Consider the following 18,973-nt stretch of genomic DNA (forward strand, 5'->3'; position numbering starts at 1 on the left):
TAACATGGGAAAGGAAATAGTCACCCAAGTCCAGGAAGCACAGAGAGTCCCATACAGGATAAACCCTAGGAAAAACATACCAAGACACATATTAATCAAACTAACAAAAATTAAGTTCAAAGAAAAAATATTAAAAGCAGCAAGGGAAAAACAAAAAATAACATACAAAGGAATCCCCATAAGGTTATCAGCTGAGTTTTCAGCAGGAACTCTGCAGGCCAGAAGGGAGTGGAAGGATATAAAGTGATGAAAGAGAAAAACCTACAACCGAGATTACTCTACCCAGCAAGGATCTCATTCAGATTCTATGGAGAAGTCAAAAGCTTTACAGACAAGCAAAAGCTAAGAGAATTCAGCACCACCAACCCAGCTTTATAACAAATGCTAAAGAAACTTCTCTAGGTGGGAAACACAAGTAAAGGAAAAGACCCACAAAAACAAACCCAAAGCAATTAAGAAAATGGTAATAGGAACATACATATCGATAATAACCTTGAATGTAAATGGATTAAATGCCCCAACCAAAAGACATAGACTGGCTGAATGGATACAAAAACAAGACCCATATATACGCTGTCTACAAGAGACCCACTTCAGACCTAGGGAAACATACAGACTGAAAGTGAGGGGATGGAAAAAGATATTCCATGCAAATGGAAATCAAAAGAAAGGTGTAGTAGCAATATTTGTATCAGATAAAATAGACTTTAAAATAAAGACTGTTACAAGAGATAAGGAGGGACACTACATAATGATCAAAGGATCAATCCAAGAAGAAAATATAACAATTATAAATGTTTATGCATCCAACATAGGAGACTTCAATAAATAAGGCAAATGTAAACAACCATGAAAGGAGAAATCGACGGTAACACAATAATAGTAAGGGACTTGCAAACCCCACTTACACCAATGGACAGATCATCCAAAGAGAAAATAAATAAGGAAACACAAGCTTTAAAAGACATATTAAACAAGATGGACTTAATTGATATTTATAGGACATTCCATCCAAAAACAACAGAATACACTTTCTTCTCAAGTGCACATGAAACAATCTCCAGGATAGATCACATCTTGGGTCACAAATCAAGCCTCAGAAAATTTAAGAAAACTGAAATCGTATCAAGCATCTTTTCTGACCAAAACACTATGGGATTGGAAATCAATTAAAGGAAAAAAGATGGTAAAAAACACAAATACATGGAGGTTAAACAGTGAGCTACTAAATAACCAAGAGATCACTGAAGAATCAAAGAAGAAATTAAAAATACATGGAAACAAATCACAACGAAAACATGATGACCCAAAACCTATGGGAATCAGCAAAGCAGTTCTAAGAGGGAAGTTTATAGCAATTCAATCTCACCTCAAGAAACAAGAAAAATATCGAATAAACAACCTACACCAAATTTAAAACAACTAGAGACAGAAGAACAAAGAAAACCCAAAGTCAGTAGAAGGAAAGAAATCATAAAGATCTGAGCAGAAATAAATTAAATAGAAATGAAGAAAGCAATAGCAAAGATCAATAAAACTAAAAGTTGGTTCTTTGAGAAGATAAACAAAATTGATAAACCCTTAGCCAGAGTCATCAAGAAAAAAAGGGAGAAGATGCAAATCAATAAAAATAGAAATGAAAAAGGAGAAATCACAACTGACACTGCAGATATACAAAGCATTATAAGAGACTCCTATAAAAAACTATATGCCAAAAAAATGGACAACCACAAAGAAATGGACAATTTTCCAAGATTGAACCAGGAAGAATTAGAAAATATAAACAGACCTATCACAAGTAATGAAATTGAAACCATAATTAAAAATCTTTCAACAAATAAAAGCCCAGGACCAGATGGCTTCACAGGTGAATTCTATCAAATATGTAGAGAAGAGTTAACATTGATCCTTCTCAAACTCTTCCAAAAAATTTCAGAGGGAGAAACACTCCCAAATTCATTCTATGAAGCCACCATTCCACTGATACCAAAACTAGAAAAAGATATCACAAAAAAAGAAAATTATAGACCAATATCACTGATGAACAGAGATGCAAAAATCCTGAACAAAATACAGCAAACAGAATCCAACAACAATCATACACTACGATCAAGTGGGATTTATCCCAGGGATGCAAGGATTATTCTGTATATGCAAATTAATCAATGTGATACACCACATTAACAAATTAAGGAATAAAAACTATATGACCATCTCAATAGATGCAGAAAAGGCTTCTGAAAAAATTCAACACCGATTTGTGATAAAAACTCTCCAGAAAATGGGCATAGAGGGAACCTACCTCAACATAATAAAGGCCATATATGACAAACCCACAGCAAACATCATACTCAATGGTGAAAAACTGAAAGCATTTCCACTAAGATCAGGAACAAGACAAGGATGTCCAGTCTCACCACTCTTATTCAACATAGTTTTGGAAGTCCTAGCCACAGCAATCAGAGAAGAAAAAGAAATAAAAGGAATATAAATTGGAAAAGAACAGGTAAAACAGTCACTGTTTGCTGATGACATGATACTGTACATAGAAAATCCTGAATATGCCACCAGAAAACTACTAGAACTAATCAATGAATTTGGTAAGGTTGCAGTATTCAAAATTAATGCAAACAAACCTCTGGCATTCCTATACACCAATAATGAAAAATCAGAAAGAGAAATTAAGGAAAAACTTCCATTTACCATTGCAACAAAAAGAATAGAATACCTTGGAATAAACCTGCCTAAGGAGGCAAAAGACTTGTACTCAGAAACCTATAAAACACTGATGAAAGAAATCAAATATGACATAAACAGATGGAGAAATATACCATGTTCTTGGATTGGAAGAATCAATATTGTGAAAATGACTATACTACCCAAAACAATCTACAGATTCAATGCCATCCCTATCAAACTACCAATGGCACTCTTCAAAGAATTAGAACAAAAAATTTTACAATTCATATGGAAACACAAAAGACCCTGAATAGTTAAAGCAATCTTGAGAAAGAAAAACAGCTTGAGGAATCAGGCTCCCCAACTTCAAAATACACCAGAAAGCTACAGTAATCAAGACAGTATGGTACTGGCACAAAAACAGAAATATAGATCAATGGTACAGGATAGAATGCCCAGAGATAAACGTATGCACATACAATCACCTAATTTATGACAAAGGAGGCAAGAATATACAATGGAGAAAAGACAGCCTCTTCAATAAGTGGTGCTGGGAAAACTGGAGAGCTACATGTAAAAGAATGAAATTAGAACACTCCCTAACACCATACACAAAAATAAACTACAAATGGATTAAACACTTAAATGTAAGACCAGACACTATAAAACTCTTAGAGGAAAACACAGGAAAAACACTCTTTGACATAAAACAGAGCAATATTTTTTTTACCCACCTCCTAGAGTAACAGAAATAAAAACAAAAATAAACAAATGGGACTTTATTCAACTTAAAAGCTTTTGCACAGCAAAGGAAACCATAAACAAGACAAAAAGACAACCCTCAGAATCTGAGAAAATACTTGCAAATAAAACAACAAAGGATCATTCTCCAAAATATACAAATAGCTCATGGAGCTCCACATGAAAAAAACAAACAATCCACTGAAAAATTGGGCGGAAGACCCAAAAAGACATTTCACCAAGGAAGACATACAGATGGCCAAGAGCCACATGAAAAGATGCTCAACATCACTAATTACTAGAGAAATGCAAATCAAAACTACAATGAGGTATCACCTCATGCCAGTCAGAATGGCCATGATCAAAAAATCTAGAAACAATAAATGCTGGAAAGGGTGTGGAGAAAAGGGAACCCTCCTGCACTGTTGGTGGGAATGTAACTTGATATAACCACTATGGAAAACAGTATGGAGGTTCCTTAAAAAACTAAAATTAGAACTACCATATGACCCAGAAATCCCACTACTGGGCATATAATACACCCTGAGAAAACCATAATTCAAAAAGAGACATATACCACAATGTTCTTTGCAGCACTATTTACAATAGCCAGGACATGGAACCAACCTAAGTGTCCATCGACAGATTAATGGCTAAAGAACATGTGGCACATATTTACAATGGAATATTACTCAGCCATAAAAAGGAATGAAATTGAGCTATTTGTAGTGAGGTGGATGGATCTAGAGACTGTCATACAGAGTGAAGTAAGTCAGGAAGAGAAAAACAAATACTGTATGCTAACGCATATATATGGAATCTAAAAAAAAAAAGAAATGGTACTGATGAACCTAGTTGCAGGGCAAGAATAAAGAAGTAGACATAGAGAATGGACTTGAGGACATGGGGTGGGAGGGGGAAGCTGGGGCAAAGTGAGAGTAGCATCCACATATATACACTACCGAATGTAAAATAGTTGGTTGGTGGGAAGCAGCAGCATAGCACAGGGAGATCAGCTCGGTGCTTTGCGATGACCTAGAGGAGTGGGATAGCGAAGATGGGAGGGAACCTCAAGAGGGAGGGGATATGACGACATGTGTATGCATATGGCTGATTCACTTTGTTGTGCAACAGAAACTAACACAGTATTGTGAAGCAATTATACTCCAATAAAGATCTATTTAAAAAAATAAATAGAATAAAGAACTAGTGAAGAAAATAATATAAAATTCAGTGTAATTCTCAAATAATATCTAGTGATCCTTGTAATACATTGTGGCACATGTCAATAATATTAATACAGCATTATATCAATAACAGTAACAAATGCTATATCTTTTAGGATTTTATTATGGAAATAGTGAATCTTTTTTCAAGGGCACATTGTCTGAGAAATATAGTTAATAAAGTTCAAAAAAAAAAGATAACAACAACAAAAAAAATAAAGTTCAGATTCTAATTTTACCTCATTCAAATAAGAATATTGCCCTGAGAGGTTGAGGGAATTTGACGGCATAGAAAAGAAGATGAAGTCAGGTTCATCAAGCCCTATGCACTTGCTAGAGAAGGACCACATAGATAGCTCTGAGTCCTCCAGCAGCAAAAAAGAAACTCAGTCAGTTCCCCAACAATTTTTGAAATAATTAGTTTCCTTAGGAACATGGTTAATTTTGAACCAAGAGGTTACAAAAATTATTCCTATTTTATGTAAAGGATGATGTGTGATATGCTGCTCTTAAATTATGTATGCAAGCATAATACAAACTGTAATCATTTTAGACCCATGTAGTTGGATGTTACAATGTCTATTTTAACTACTCTTAAATTTCCTTTTGTGTATATACTTTTATTCAGCAAATATTTATTGTGCTCTTACTCTTCTAGGCACTTGAGATACATCAATGAACAACACAAAGATGACTGCTTTGGTGGAGCTCACATCCAAAAGTATCACATACTCGTAAATCAACTATACCTCAATAAAAAATAATTTAATTTATTTATATATATATAATTAATTATATAATAATAATATTATAATTATTATATTATAATTTAATTATAATAAAATACTTTTAATTTAAAATTTAAAAAACAAAAATATCACATACTCATTAAATCCTTAATAGTTAGTGCAGATACATAATCAAAGTTTAAGTTAATTTTGATTAAATATTACAGTCATTGGAACTGCACTGTTTGTGTAAAATATCATAACTTTAAATATTTAATTTTAAATCTTAGACTTTTAAGATCTGAAATAGTATAGTAAAAATAGCTAAACTGCACTAAATATTTACTAATGATATACATCACGATAAATATTTTACATTCATTTTATCATATAAAGTTCAAAACAACTTATCTGAGAGGTACTATTACTAACACCATTATGAAAATGAAGAAATGGACTTGTGCCCTAGGCCACTTAAGACTGAACGTAGAGAATCAGCATTTAAGCCTAGGTCTCCCAGCTGTTTATTTCAAAGGGATGAAAATCATGCTCAAGGTCATGCAGCAGTTTTATACTAGAAATAGGCCTAATATGATTGTCAAATTATTTATTTTATATTCTCATAGCAATAGAATGGTATCAAGGAAGGTTATGTTATTCTTTCATTATAAAGCAAAAGAAAATAACTTTACATATAGTAGATGAGTACCACAATATATCTTTTCAATATACTTATTCTAGTATAAAAGCAGAGATAAATCTTGCCTATCCACCATGCCTTGCTTGGCTGCCTTGTCTTGACTTGCTTAATTTGACTGTGTATTAAAATTAATTCAATCCTTTTTTCATGGTTAGAATTTGTAAGGCCTCAGAAAGACATCATTTCCCCCTATATAGTTGACTGAAAATAGCATTATTTAAAACTCTACCTAACTGAAGCTTGCTTTGATTTAGGTTCCTTTTTTTTCTAAAACACAATATAGAAAATGCTTAGAGTTAGATCGTTAATAGCTGTTTGGAGGCTAAAAAGCTTTCATATTTTTATTATTCCTCTCACCTTGGTATACAATGTGGAACCCTTGTTTGTTTTGTGAATAGTCACTGTGAAAATACAAGCTGGTTTCATGGGTCGTGCTAAATAGGGAAGATGATATTTGAGGACCACTGAGTCGGCCAATAACAGTACTAGTTTCTGCAGATCCACTTCTTACTTCCAAATAATCATGTATGGTTTCTGTAGAAAAATTTACAAACTGCAGATGCACACCTAAGGAAGAAAAACAAACATAATGCTACTCTATGTTTTTTACCAAATTAAATGCACACATATACACAAACACATGCTTGCATTAATGTGCTTAAGATACGTTTCCATTTAAGTTGAGAGGCATACTCTCAAGATCTGGGCCATGGGTCTGCTGTCTGCCCAGGGCAATTAGCTGTGCTATAGTTGAAAGTAACAGAATACTGTTCTCAAATGCCCACTATTTGTCACATGGGAAAATCTCATTTTACTACATTGTCACCATAGCAAAACTAATCAAGAAAGTGGCTTTCTTGCTCTTTAATACCATTTAAAACTGTATCAACCAATTTTTAAAGATGAAAAGCCACTCAATAATTTGTATTTTGTAAAAGGGCAATTTGAAGCCAAAATATGATTGCAAAGTTTTATATATTAACATAATCAGATTTCACGACTGTGTTAGAAATTAGTCATATACAGGGGATAAATTAACTTCTCCAAAATATCATTTTTAAGCATGTAATTTTCAGCGTGCTCTTTTAGTATTTTCTCATCAGAAGATAAAGCCAAATTTTATGTAATAGTCCCAATAAAATCTAGGGGTTATTGCTATATGCTATCATATTACAAAATAGTCTTAATATCTTTATAAACATAACTAGAATATGAGGTAGTTAAATATCTCTGGGATGGAGAAAAATAAAATAAAACCTTTATTGAGGTATGTTTCCTTAATTCAATTAATATTTGATTTTTACTGAATTTGATGGTTTTTTTTCCACAACTACCATTCTGCAGATTGTTAGTAATAAAATCTGACATTTATTGTGTTTTCTTTTTGCTAGGCACTGTTTTAAGTTTTTATACATGCTAACTTATTTAATGCTCATAGTTACAAGAATGAGGAAACTGAGGCACAGAGAAGCTAAATAATATGCTGTTTACACAACATCCTAAAAGAGGTGAAATTCAAACGCAGACATTCTGGCTCCTGAGCTCTTGCTCTTAATAACTAGTGAGGTTCTCAAGTGAAGTCATATTTTGTTCCTGGAAAAAGAGTTCCATGGAAATTTGCTGTTACATTGAAAAAGAGTTCCATGAACAAATAAATTTGGGAATTACTGAAAATATGCTTTAAAATATTAAACACATTCCTGGACAATCTTCTTAAAACTTTGAATGTACTATCTTAATATGTGAGGCTACAAGAAGTGCATATTTTTCTAAAATTTTCCTGAGCCCCTTTTCACAAATTATGTTGTCCATAATTGTTTCACAGGCAAGAGAAAATACTTCTTTAACTGTTGATGTGTATTCAATTTTCTTTTAAACATTTATAAATTATCTATTCAAATACATTAGAAGCAATATTTGATTTAGCCAAAACTCAAAGAAAACAGTGGGATTATTTAAATGTAACCAAATCAGAAATGGTCTCATGTTTTCATTTCTAAAATAGAGATGCATATTCTTTTTAATTTTTAATAAACTTGGTTTTTAAAATCAATGAAGTATTAGCAAGAGCTAAGTTGAAGGTGACATAATGACACTATTGCAAATACACGTAATAATTTATTTTAAAATAATTCACTTAGCTCCATAAATGACATGGGATGAGCCCTCTTAAGTGGCTAGTAAAAGACATAAGGATAACCATACTGTTTCAAATCTATTATTCATTTATTCTCTTTCAATCAAAGGGCATAGAATTTGACTACAACTTCAAATTAAGGGTATTCCCATGTTGTAGCCAGAATAATTCTCATTAGAAAGCCCCCCAGCATTCTTCTCTCAGTGGCCTACTGGTCTCCCAAAACCTCAGGCCAGTCATATAGTGTTCAAGTTTGTTGAATTTCTTTAGCTTTCTTATCTGCATTTTTCCATGTGTCAGTCTGTTTACCTAGAATTTCTTTCCTGTTCCTCACAAGCTGACCCTCTTTTATGGGCTTACTCTTACTTATATTTAAAGCCACAGTTCACACATCACTTCCTCTGATAAACCTTTTTTGCATTTCCTGGACTAGGCTGGATGCCTGTGTACAATCCTGTACTCTTTATTATACTTCACTGCAATAACATATTTGACTATTTGTCTCCTCATTGTGACTGTAACTTAACTGGGAAAAGGTACAAAGTCTGTTTTACTATGCATTTTATCCCTAGCACCTAGCACAATACCTGGAGTATAATGTGTACATGCTCAGTACAGAATTGTCAAAACTATGAGTTTCTGTGAATTTATGTAAAACATTTCAACATGAATTTTCATTCTGAGGCTATAGATGCTTTTGGGTAAATGAGGTACCTAAATTTAGTCCTCAATAAGTGAGATAGTACAGAATATCTTAATTGCTCTAAATCCACCAGGTTTGTACTTCAGGGAGTATCTACTCATCTTATTCTTCTGTGATTTAATGAATAAGTCTATCCTCAATCTAACACTTCTATTTATGCATTTACAGACTAATGGGATATAAAAAAGCTGCAAAAGAAGACGTTAGTGACACAAGAGGGAAAATAATTTATTAAATGTAATATATATATAATGCAATATATCCAAACACTGGCAATTGTAATATTAGAATTAGAAAGGTATTACATCTACACAGGTATTTAAATCTAACAGTAGAAAAATTGTACTAATACTTTTCAAATGTAAATCTTATTTATTTACAATGGCAGCTGGATTCAATAGATTACCAGAAAATAATTTATCTATGTACTGCTTGGTTTCAACAAGTAGAAAAGAGTTACAGAAACAATTATACATGAAAATCATGTTGAACTTAATCATTGCCACACACATCTAACTCAGGCTATATCTGTACATATTGATTGGAAAGTATCATAAACTGTATCTATTTATCATCTATGTATGAAATTTTAAAATGCCCATGTTCTTTCAATTATCCAAGTACTCCAAGTGAAATGTATATAATCCCAAAGTAAACTATAATTTGTGAATATTTCATAAGTTCTTATTAGACTTTGTTATTTCTTTGTAAGGATGCATTAATAATATAAAAATACTCTTTCACGTGTTTTTAATATACATACCAAAACCTATGGGCAGCTTGATTGTCCACGTACAATCTAAACTGCTGGGGTAGTTTCCAGGAAACCCAGGGCTGAGGATCACACCACTGAAATCTGACATAGAACCACCACACTGCGCTGCAAGAGAATAGAGGTCCCACTTAAGCCAAAGTACTTTATTGTATTAAAAACAGACTGAAATTCTTTCAAGTCTGAATCAAGTGTCTGAGTTAAAACTGGTATAAATTTGAATATTGTCAACTCTCATTCACCATGTACTAGTAATCAAATATAATCAATTGACAAGGCATTTTGTAAAAGAGCATAAAAGGGTAACATATTTCTTTCCTCAGCAGTAAATACAAGCTAAATCAATTATTGTACAGAAAGGAGTAGCTCATGTGCAGTGAATACAATCAAACAAGGAGCACATATCCTTTTCCATAGCAAGCAGTACATTTCTCATCCTGAAGTACTTCTAGAAATGTTGTGATTCATTCAAAAGATAATATAATTTATAGTAAAATCAAGCCAGCAACATACTATATTGATGAGGGATTCATTTTCACAATAAATGAATTCATTTTCCTCTTTTTGTGAGGAGGCTGAAGATTTTTAAGAAAAATATTGGTTTCTATCAGTAATATGCAAGGGATTCACAGACCATCAGATACTGTCTCACTTTATCCTAAAATAATCTGGACAAAAAATAGGGAAGTATAAAACAAGTAAAAAGATGAACCCATGTTTGAGAATTTAGGCATAAATGTATGCTTTTTGTAGAATCTGAATTATACTGATTTACAATTGATAAGCTAACCATAAATTATAAGAACAAATAATTACCCAAGTTTTAACTTTTACATGATTAGATAGAACTATTTAACATGTATTAATAGGTCAATTGTATTTTAGAAGCTAATTCTTTCCTCTAAGTATACATTTTTATCATTTTATCATAGAAGTACTAAAATACACATCTCAATTGAGGGTTGAAGAATCAAATTTCATGAATGCACATCAAGTTTGAAATTTACCCATACACTTACCTACAATTTCATTCATTTATTTATTGTTATGAATAGCAACAGATAGATAATCAAACTTCAGGTTATATATCATAAAGGCAAATTCAGTAGAACAATTTATCAATGTTCTATGTGATATCAATAGCCAGTTTGACAGCTATGTTTAAATATGTGAACTGAATAAATTATGTATAAAGCAGATTTTACTAAGGGTATATATATAACCTTGTAGTTAATGTGCATATAAACCTTTCTTTTGAAGTTGTAATTACCATTGAGATCTAAAGATACACCTTTATATTTTTCCATCCTTCTCAAATCTCAGTTCATCCATCTTTAAACCAGAACAATTTTCAACATGTATAAACCACTAATGTTCACCAATTCATTTTCCTAAAATTTGATTGCCCACATATGTTCATTACACAATCTGATAATTAGGAAGTGGTAGAGAAAATATTTTGGCCAATGAAAAGTACTTTTAAGTTTCTGGCAAGAATGCAATTGTAGGTTTGTTTTGCTTTATTCTGAATTTTGAGTGAAAGAACACAAGGACTCTTTTGCTTTCTTGCCTTCACTATCTCAAGTGTTTGAGCTGTTCACTGCCCCTCTAATTCTGCTGTTTTCCATCTCTTTAGAAATGAGCTGAAAATCCTGGCCTCTGCATGGTCCACCTTTCTAGAGTGTAAATCCCAAAATCAGAGAAGAAAGAAGGAAAGAATAAAAAGTAAACAGATAATGAAAGAGAAAGAATAACAAACCATAAAGGATGAGAAGAAAAATCCAAAAAGTGCATCTGCCTTCAGCTCCGTACTCATGTCTATTTTCTTAGAGACTCTGCAATTTCATGCACCTCTAGGCCTTGATAGAGAATGCTGTGTTTCACCAGAAGTTTCACAGTAGACTTTTTTGAGGCCCATTATACTGTTTTTCTTAAGGACACAACCATAGCATAGTCCTCCGAGATAAAATCATCTTTGATTCTTCCTTCAGATTTGTCTCTATTATGTAAAAATCTCAAGTGACTTTTCTTTCCTTCCATCAAAATATCTGGCAGACTGTTTATTTTCCAGTTCATGAGACTGTAACCTTGATACCTGATTACTAGAGTTTTAAGACATTCTCTGAATCAGCCTCCTGCCTTCAGTTTCTCCTTATGATATGGCCATGATGTCAATTTAGACACCTTGTCTATCAAATACAGTACAAGTTTACTGTCCAAAATTTATAAAATACCAAAAAAAAAAAAAGAATACAAAAGAAATAAGAGTGCTCTGGAATTCCACTACCCATAGATAGCCTGTCAACCTTTATATTCTTTTATTTCTCTGCAGAAAAATACATATGCACGTATATGTGTTTATATGTTTACATATATAATGAAAATAAGATCATACTGTGAATCACTTTAAGCCTTGTTACATTTTACTATATATTATAAACTTTGAGTTATTAAATATTCCATTATAATGTTCACTTCCTTTTTCCCCATTATTGGATCCTTAAATTATTGCATATTTTCACTATAATAACTACCGCTATGAATGCCCTGTGTATTTCAGGTTCAGTGCTAAATACTTTTATGCATTCTCTCATTTAATTCTCACGATGGGCCTATGAGGTGGACATTACTATCCCATTCAACAGATGAGCAAACAGAATAATACATTTGTCATACACAGCTATTGTACCTTAGCTGAAAATCAAATGAAGATATATTGGACATCAAAATATAAGTGTTTAATACAGTTTCATACAAATTTATCCTATATAATAAAATGTAAATTTTCCAGTTTAATTTTATTAAAATATCACTTCCATCTAGTACTTCCCTTGTTAACAATATACAATGGAATACAGGCAATCAAAATGTAGTATTTTACCTAAAAACTGAGCAATTTGTTAACAGTAATAATTGGTGCTAGTAATATAGCAAGATGGAAATTGTCATATCATAATTGAGTGGTATTTAAATTGATACAACCTTCTGAAAGCAATTTGGAAATATTAAAGCTTTTAAGTAGTTATATGCAACGACAGGAAGGCACATGAAAAACACTTATAAATAAAGAAATGTGTATAAATGTGTAAATGTGTACCAAATGTGTATAAATGTATATCAAAAAGACAAAAAACTAAGCTAACAAAAGAGAGTAACTATACAAATTAGACTATGCTATGTGCCATAAAGCCATTTTAAAAATCAAAATTTTAAAAACATGTTATGGTATGGGAAATTCTTCTAAGTGAATGTCAAGAAGGAAAACATTATAAAAAATATACATACTATAGAATCCCAAAACTTTAATTTGTTCATTAAACCATATTTATTGGATGCCTACTTAAGATAATAACTGTTCTTGGCACTGGGGATACAGTAATGAACAAAAGACCAAAACTCTGCTCTCGTATCAGCAGAATATATATAGTAATTATTTTGTCCTTTGTACTCTTTTATATTCTCAATTTTTGTACTTAATTGGATATACACACACATACAGACCCCACATACATAACACACACACACACATAAATGGCATTATCTGTATATATAAATTTTTATAATAGGCATTATATGTATATATACAATTTTATAACTGGCATTATATGCATAAATGATAATACCTGAAGAAATATATCATTCAAAAAATGTCATCCAATCTAAAGTCTGAATGCTTTTAATATCTTTTGCCAATTAAACACATCTTTACTCTTAAACATTATTTTCCAGTACTCTCCAACAAAAATTGCACCCGTGGTACATAGGCATTATGGACTGAATTGTGTCTCCCCCCAATATTCATATGTTAAAGCCCTAACTCCCAAATGCGACTGTATTTGGAAATGAGATACCTTCTTTAAAGGAGGTAATTAAGGTTAAACGAAGTCATAAGGGTGGAGCTCTAATTCAATTGTATTGGTGTCCTTATAAGAAGAGAAAGAGATAAGAGAGCTCCTTCACAGAGAAAAGACTATGTGAAGATGTAGGGAGAAGATAGTCTTCTACAAGCCAAGGAAAGAAGCTCTCGGAAGAAAACAACCCTGCCAGCTCCTTGATCTTGAACTTCTAGCTTCTAGAGCTGTGACAAAATAAATTCCCATTGTTGAAGCCACCCAGTCTGTAGTGTTAACGGCAGCCCAAGCAAACTAATATAATACAGGTTTGTTCACTGTACATGGTAGGGTATACAAGTCACACCAATTCTTTTGTTTTTGCCCTTTTTCCTACTCAGAAAGGGTAGTCTTCTTCATTCATTTATCTTAATTACACCTATCATCCAAAACTCTTTGTAAATTTTATGGACTGAATATATTTCCCAATGACTTCAATCAATACCAATCTCATCTTTCTTAAATTCTATCACATAGTCAATGGTATTATTTGACACTAAATTATTCTTATTTCATTTCTTTTATTTCTACAACTCTAAATGGTAAACAAATGTTTTAATTATGGAGACCATACCTTAAACTTTTTTTTTCCTACTCTATAGAGCCCAGTATATTAATGGTTGCATACAGACACCAGAAATGAAAAAGAGAAAAAAAATTAAGGTGGATAGAAATAATTGGAAGCTGCATTAAATTAGGACAAAAATTGGGGCCCATAATTTCAAAGCCCCAAATGTTCTTTTGATACATCCTATATCTCAACTGCCTGTTACCAATGAAGACATCTCATGGGGTGTCATGCTCCCTTTGGTAGACTCCAGCTTCCTTATCTATTTTGGCTCAATAGTAAGCAATAGTATATTTTCCTGATCTATGAGTACTTCTACTACATCATATTGAGAAAACGCTCTGGGAATCAAAAAACTTAATAACTTTTCTCAATTTGTGTTTTTAAGTCATCCATTGATATTAAAGTTCGGGGCAAAAAAAAAGTAAAAATTTAAAATTAAAAAGAAAAAAAATGTGAAGCATTTATCTCAAAATATAATTTCCATAAAACCTGACAAAAGGTAAACTATATGTTTGAACAACAACATACATAAGGTGTACCTTTAAAATTTGATACAGCTAATAAATGATTTATAGTTCTTTAACTTACCCAAACAAATTGGGATTGGGTAATTCCATCTTCTCACAGGCCCAGGCATGCATGTAATATGAGAATGACCCTATATAAACAAGACAATGCAGTTCACACATTTTTAAAAGTGTAAATATAACATAGGATAGTGAATGATAATTATGAAAACAAACTTAATAATATATTACATTTTAATATTTTTCAACATTACTGGAAATATTAGTGAGACTTAAAACAAGAAAGGTAATTATATACACTTGTGATAAAATGTAAAAAATAATAAGCTTTTGGTAGAAAAACTAAGACTCTTTAACACATTAAAACTGTGGTTTTAACATTGTTCTACCAAAACATTTTCTACTAAGGTACTGCGATAATTATATGAAGGAAATGGCCATATACATAGTGATTTATAATAAATTGCAATAATATTCAAGGTGAGATAGATTAAAAAATGATTATAAAATTCTTTCATAAAAAATTGAAAAGTCAACTGAGGTATATTAAATTTTAAAGTCCAGAAAAACTTGATTTCACTTCTGAGACTAATAATTTGGGTTACAAGTTTAAAGACTATAAATTATTAATTTTTACTTTTCTTTCCTCTAAGGAATTTATTTACTTAACATGTGAAATTCTGTCTCAATTTTTTTTTTAATTTCTTAATAGGTCTATGCTTTAGGGAGATTTTTATGAGGTCATAAATTGAGACCTTCCAAAACACCTACAAAAGAGTATTAATATAAATACGTAAAGTCAGAATATACATTGCAAATCCACACTTTTAGCAATACTTATTTGTAGTTGATTTTTACTGATTCGGGGAATTTATTATCATGGAAGTTTCATTTAATGCTTTAAGTGTCACTTTCATTTTTATTTCAAATTCTGAAAATCCAGGCGTTCAGTGGTCACATCCAATGTGAACAGAGAGAAAAGTGAACATTTATTTTGATTCAAAAATCATTTTTGGTTATTTGCAAACACAACAAATTTATTCATTCCAGCAATTTCTCTCATGAATATCTCACTGACAAATTGAATAACTTTTGATTTAATGTTAAATTATGCAGCCTGAGATCAATATTGTTTTATAACCTGTGTATTATCAATGATTAGTCTGTTAAAATATTCTGAAAGGGTAATGGAAGTCAAAGCTAAAAGTTTAAAATAGACTTACCTGAAGAGAATAGCCTTGATCACACTGAAAGGATACTACATCACCAACCATGTATCTGTCTCCAATTTTATTCCCACTGCTAGGAGTTTGTGGTTCAGGACAGGAATCCAAACCAATAGCTAAGAATATTTAGTGATAATAATATAAGTAACTTTCAAATGATGAATGCTTAAATCATGCATATTAAATTACCAAAACTGAATATTGGTGTCATTAAAACTAGATTTTACATTGAGACATTAAGAATGTTCTGTGAACAAGATTTAACGGTATATGGTTAGAGCAATGTGCTTTGGAACTCCACCACAGAACTATTTCAATTTTCTTGGCACCAACCATTAATTAGCTGTGTGATAATACGTGAATTCTTCTTTAACTCACAGCTTAAATGTCTTCTGTGAAATGAAACTAAAAATTCCTAAAAAGAAAATCCCTAAATAAAAATAAGAATAATAATTTATTGTGATAATAAAGTGAAATTATATCTGTAAAACATTCTTAGTAAAATGGCTAAAAAAATTATTTGCTATTTTGTCCATATCACCTGGTACCTTCTTCTGAGAGGGAGATTATGATATAATTCAAAACACTTCCATTATTTTTACATCAACAACTTATTTTTCAACATAAAAGAATAAAAGCATACAGAAGTAAAAGGTTTTTCTGAAATGATTCATTTAGTTTAGCATTTTTAATTGAAATATAGTTGATTTACAATGTTGTGTTAATTTCTGCTGTACAGAAAAGTGATTCAGTTTTATATATATATATATATATATATATATATATATATATATTATATATACTTTTTATATCCTTTTCCAGTATGGTTTATCACAGGATACTGAATATAGTTCTCTGTGCTATAGAGTGGGACCTTGTTGTTTATCCATTCTATATATAATAATTTGGATCTGCAAACCCCAAACTGCCACTCTGTCCCTCTTCCACCCTCCCCCTTGGTAACCACAAGTCTGTTCTCTATGTCTGTGAGTTTGTTTCTGTTTCATAGATAAGTTCATTTGTGTCATATTTTAGATTCCACATATAGGTGGTATCATATGGTATTTGTCTTTCTCTTTCTGACTTACTTCACTTAGTATGATCATCTCTAAGTCCATCTACATTCCTGCAAATGGCATTATTTCTAAAATGATTCATTTAAAGGAATAAAAATTGTTTGATGTTTTTGCCAAAACATTTTTTCAAACATGTGAATGTATTATTATTAAAAACTTTTTATCTTCAATAAGAGCCAATGTTTATTATCTATTTCTTTGTAGTTCACATTTTGAACTAATCTAATACATATTTGAATGGAGGGAGGAAGCAGTCACCACTCCAAAATCATTATATATATGTGTGAATATATATATTCATTATAAATATTCACACTATATATTTATTTATTAAAAAACATTGAAAACTAAATTCTAAAGTATGACTATATCGTATATATTCCTTCTCTCTTTGACCATGTTATTTCCTTCTGATAGATGCTATCATACATAACACCACCCTCTCCATCACCTTTGTTGTATTTGACATAAACTAATAATGAATAATTATGTAAATAGTTGTTCAGTGTTTATCCCCCTCTGAGAATATAAGTTCCAGAAGGGCAGCTTGAAGCACAGAGTCTTAAGCAAGCACTCAATAAACATTCGTTGTATAGATGAATGAATAGTATATAAAAGAAAGTGCATCCCTATTTTATTTCTTAATAAATACAAATGTCTATCTCTGCAAATGGAAGATAGTTTATCTAATAACATAATGGTCAGAGTAGCTAAAAATGATGTCACATTAAAGGATAGAAAATTAAATAAAAGCAGTGACATGATGGAGTTATGGTTAGATCAGAAAGTAAGGCAGTAAAGAGGAGGAGTAAATTGGCCATTTGGGAATGCATTTGAGGCAGTCCTAAAGGAGACAGGGTCATGTGGACTGTAATTCCAATGCCTGGTGCGGCAATTAGTTAGGTCCCTAAACATATGTCAAATCCCATATTTCTTGATTTTTGTAATCTTGAATTTATAGAACTAGGAAAGATAAGTTACCATTAAGTTGTGACCTACTGTTAAAATTTTAAGGGTTAAATGTCTCACTTCCCCTACTAGATTTTGAGATCCAAGAAAGAAACTGTCTTATATTTACTTTCATCTCATTCAGCACCCACTAATGGGTCTTACACATTAAATTCATCTGATTTCATAGAGTCCTTTTTAAGAATTACTAATCAAAAAAAAGTTATGATGTAAGCATATATGTCTTGTCAGTATGATTTCACTTTCCTTTGGTAAGGACTCCTTAGTTTCTTGGGAGTCCTGAACGGTACGTTTATTACCGTTCACCATTAAGGCCATTTATGTGGTCATTCTTGCTGAGAAGGCCAAATTTAGTACACGTTCATTTCTCTTTTCCTTCTTTCTATCAAGTACTCCATTCAGGGTCATACACATAGAAAACTATTAATATCCATAAGTGGTGATTTCCTCCTCTGGGAGGATAAATAAAACTACGGCACAGGGCTTCCCCGGTGGTGCAGTGGTTGAGAGTCCGCCTGCCAACACAGGGAACACGAGTTCGTTCCCCAGTTCGGGAAGATCCCACATGCCGCAGAGCGGCAAAGCCCGGGAGCCATGGTCGCTGAGCCTGCGCGTCCGGAGCCTGTGCTCCGCAACGGGAGAGGCCACAACAGTGAGAGGCCCGCGTACCACGTACCGGAAAAAACAAAAACAAAACAAAACAAAAAAACTACGGCACAGTGATGCCATAGAATATTGAGAGATTTTTAAGTGAGATTTTTCCATATTATATACAGACACAGCAAAATATTTATGAAAGAGTTTTAACTTTAAAATGTGATATAAAACTCTATAAACTATGCAATAACAATTTCGTAGGTTAAAAATTCTTATATGCAAATAATCACAGGGAAAAATAACCAAAAGGAAATATGTGAAATATTAGCAGTGGTTATGATTCTTCATGTGAGATTATTGGTGATTTTTATGTGTTTTCTTGTATATTCCTGCATTTCTGAAATTTTTATAATGGAATGTAAATAATAAAA

General features: G+C 31.9%; 1 protein-coding gene across 2 annotated transcripts in view; it reads right to left on the reverse strand.

Annotated features, from left to right (window-relative positions):
* The window catches only part of CSMD3 (CUB and Sushi multiple domains 3), a 1,079,985-nt gene that overhangs the window by 113,135 nt on the left and 947,877 nt on the right, over positions 1-18,973 (reverse strand). For both annotated transcript variants that reach the window (XM_030875636.2, XM_030875634.2), the window contains 4 exons: positions 15,898-16,016; positions 14,736-14,805; positions 9,678-9,794; positions 6,432-6,641 (listed from right to left, as the gene is read on the reverse strand). In XM_030875636.2, the coding sequence (XP_030731496.1) occupies positions 6,432-6,641; positions 9,678-9,794; positions 14,736-14,805; positions 15,898-16,016 (516 nt within the window). The remainder of the gene's footprint in view (positions 1-6,431; positions 6,642-9,677; positions 9,795-14,735; positions 14,806-15,897; positions 16,017-18,973) is intronic.

This window comes from Globicephala melas, chromosome 17 (genome assembly GCF_963455315.2).
Source record: "Globicephala melas chromosome 17, mGloMel1.2, whole genome shotgun sequence".
Lineage (NCBI taxonomy): Eukaryota > Metazoa > Chordata > Mammalia > Artiodactyla > Delphinidae > Globicephala > Globicephala melas.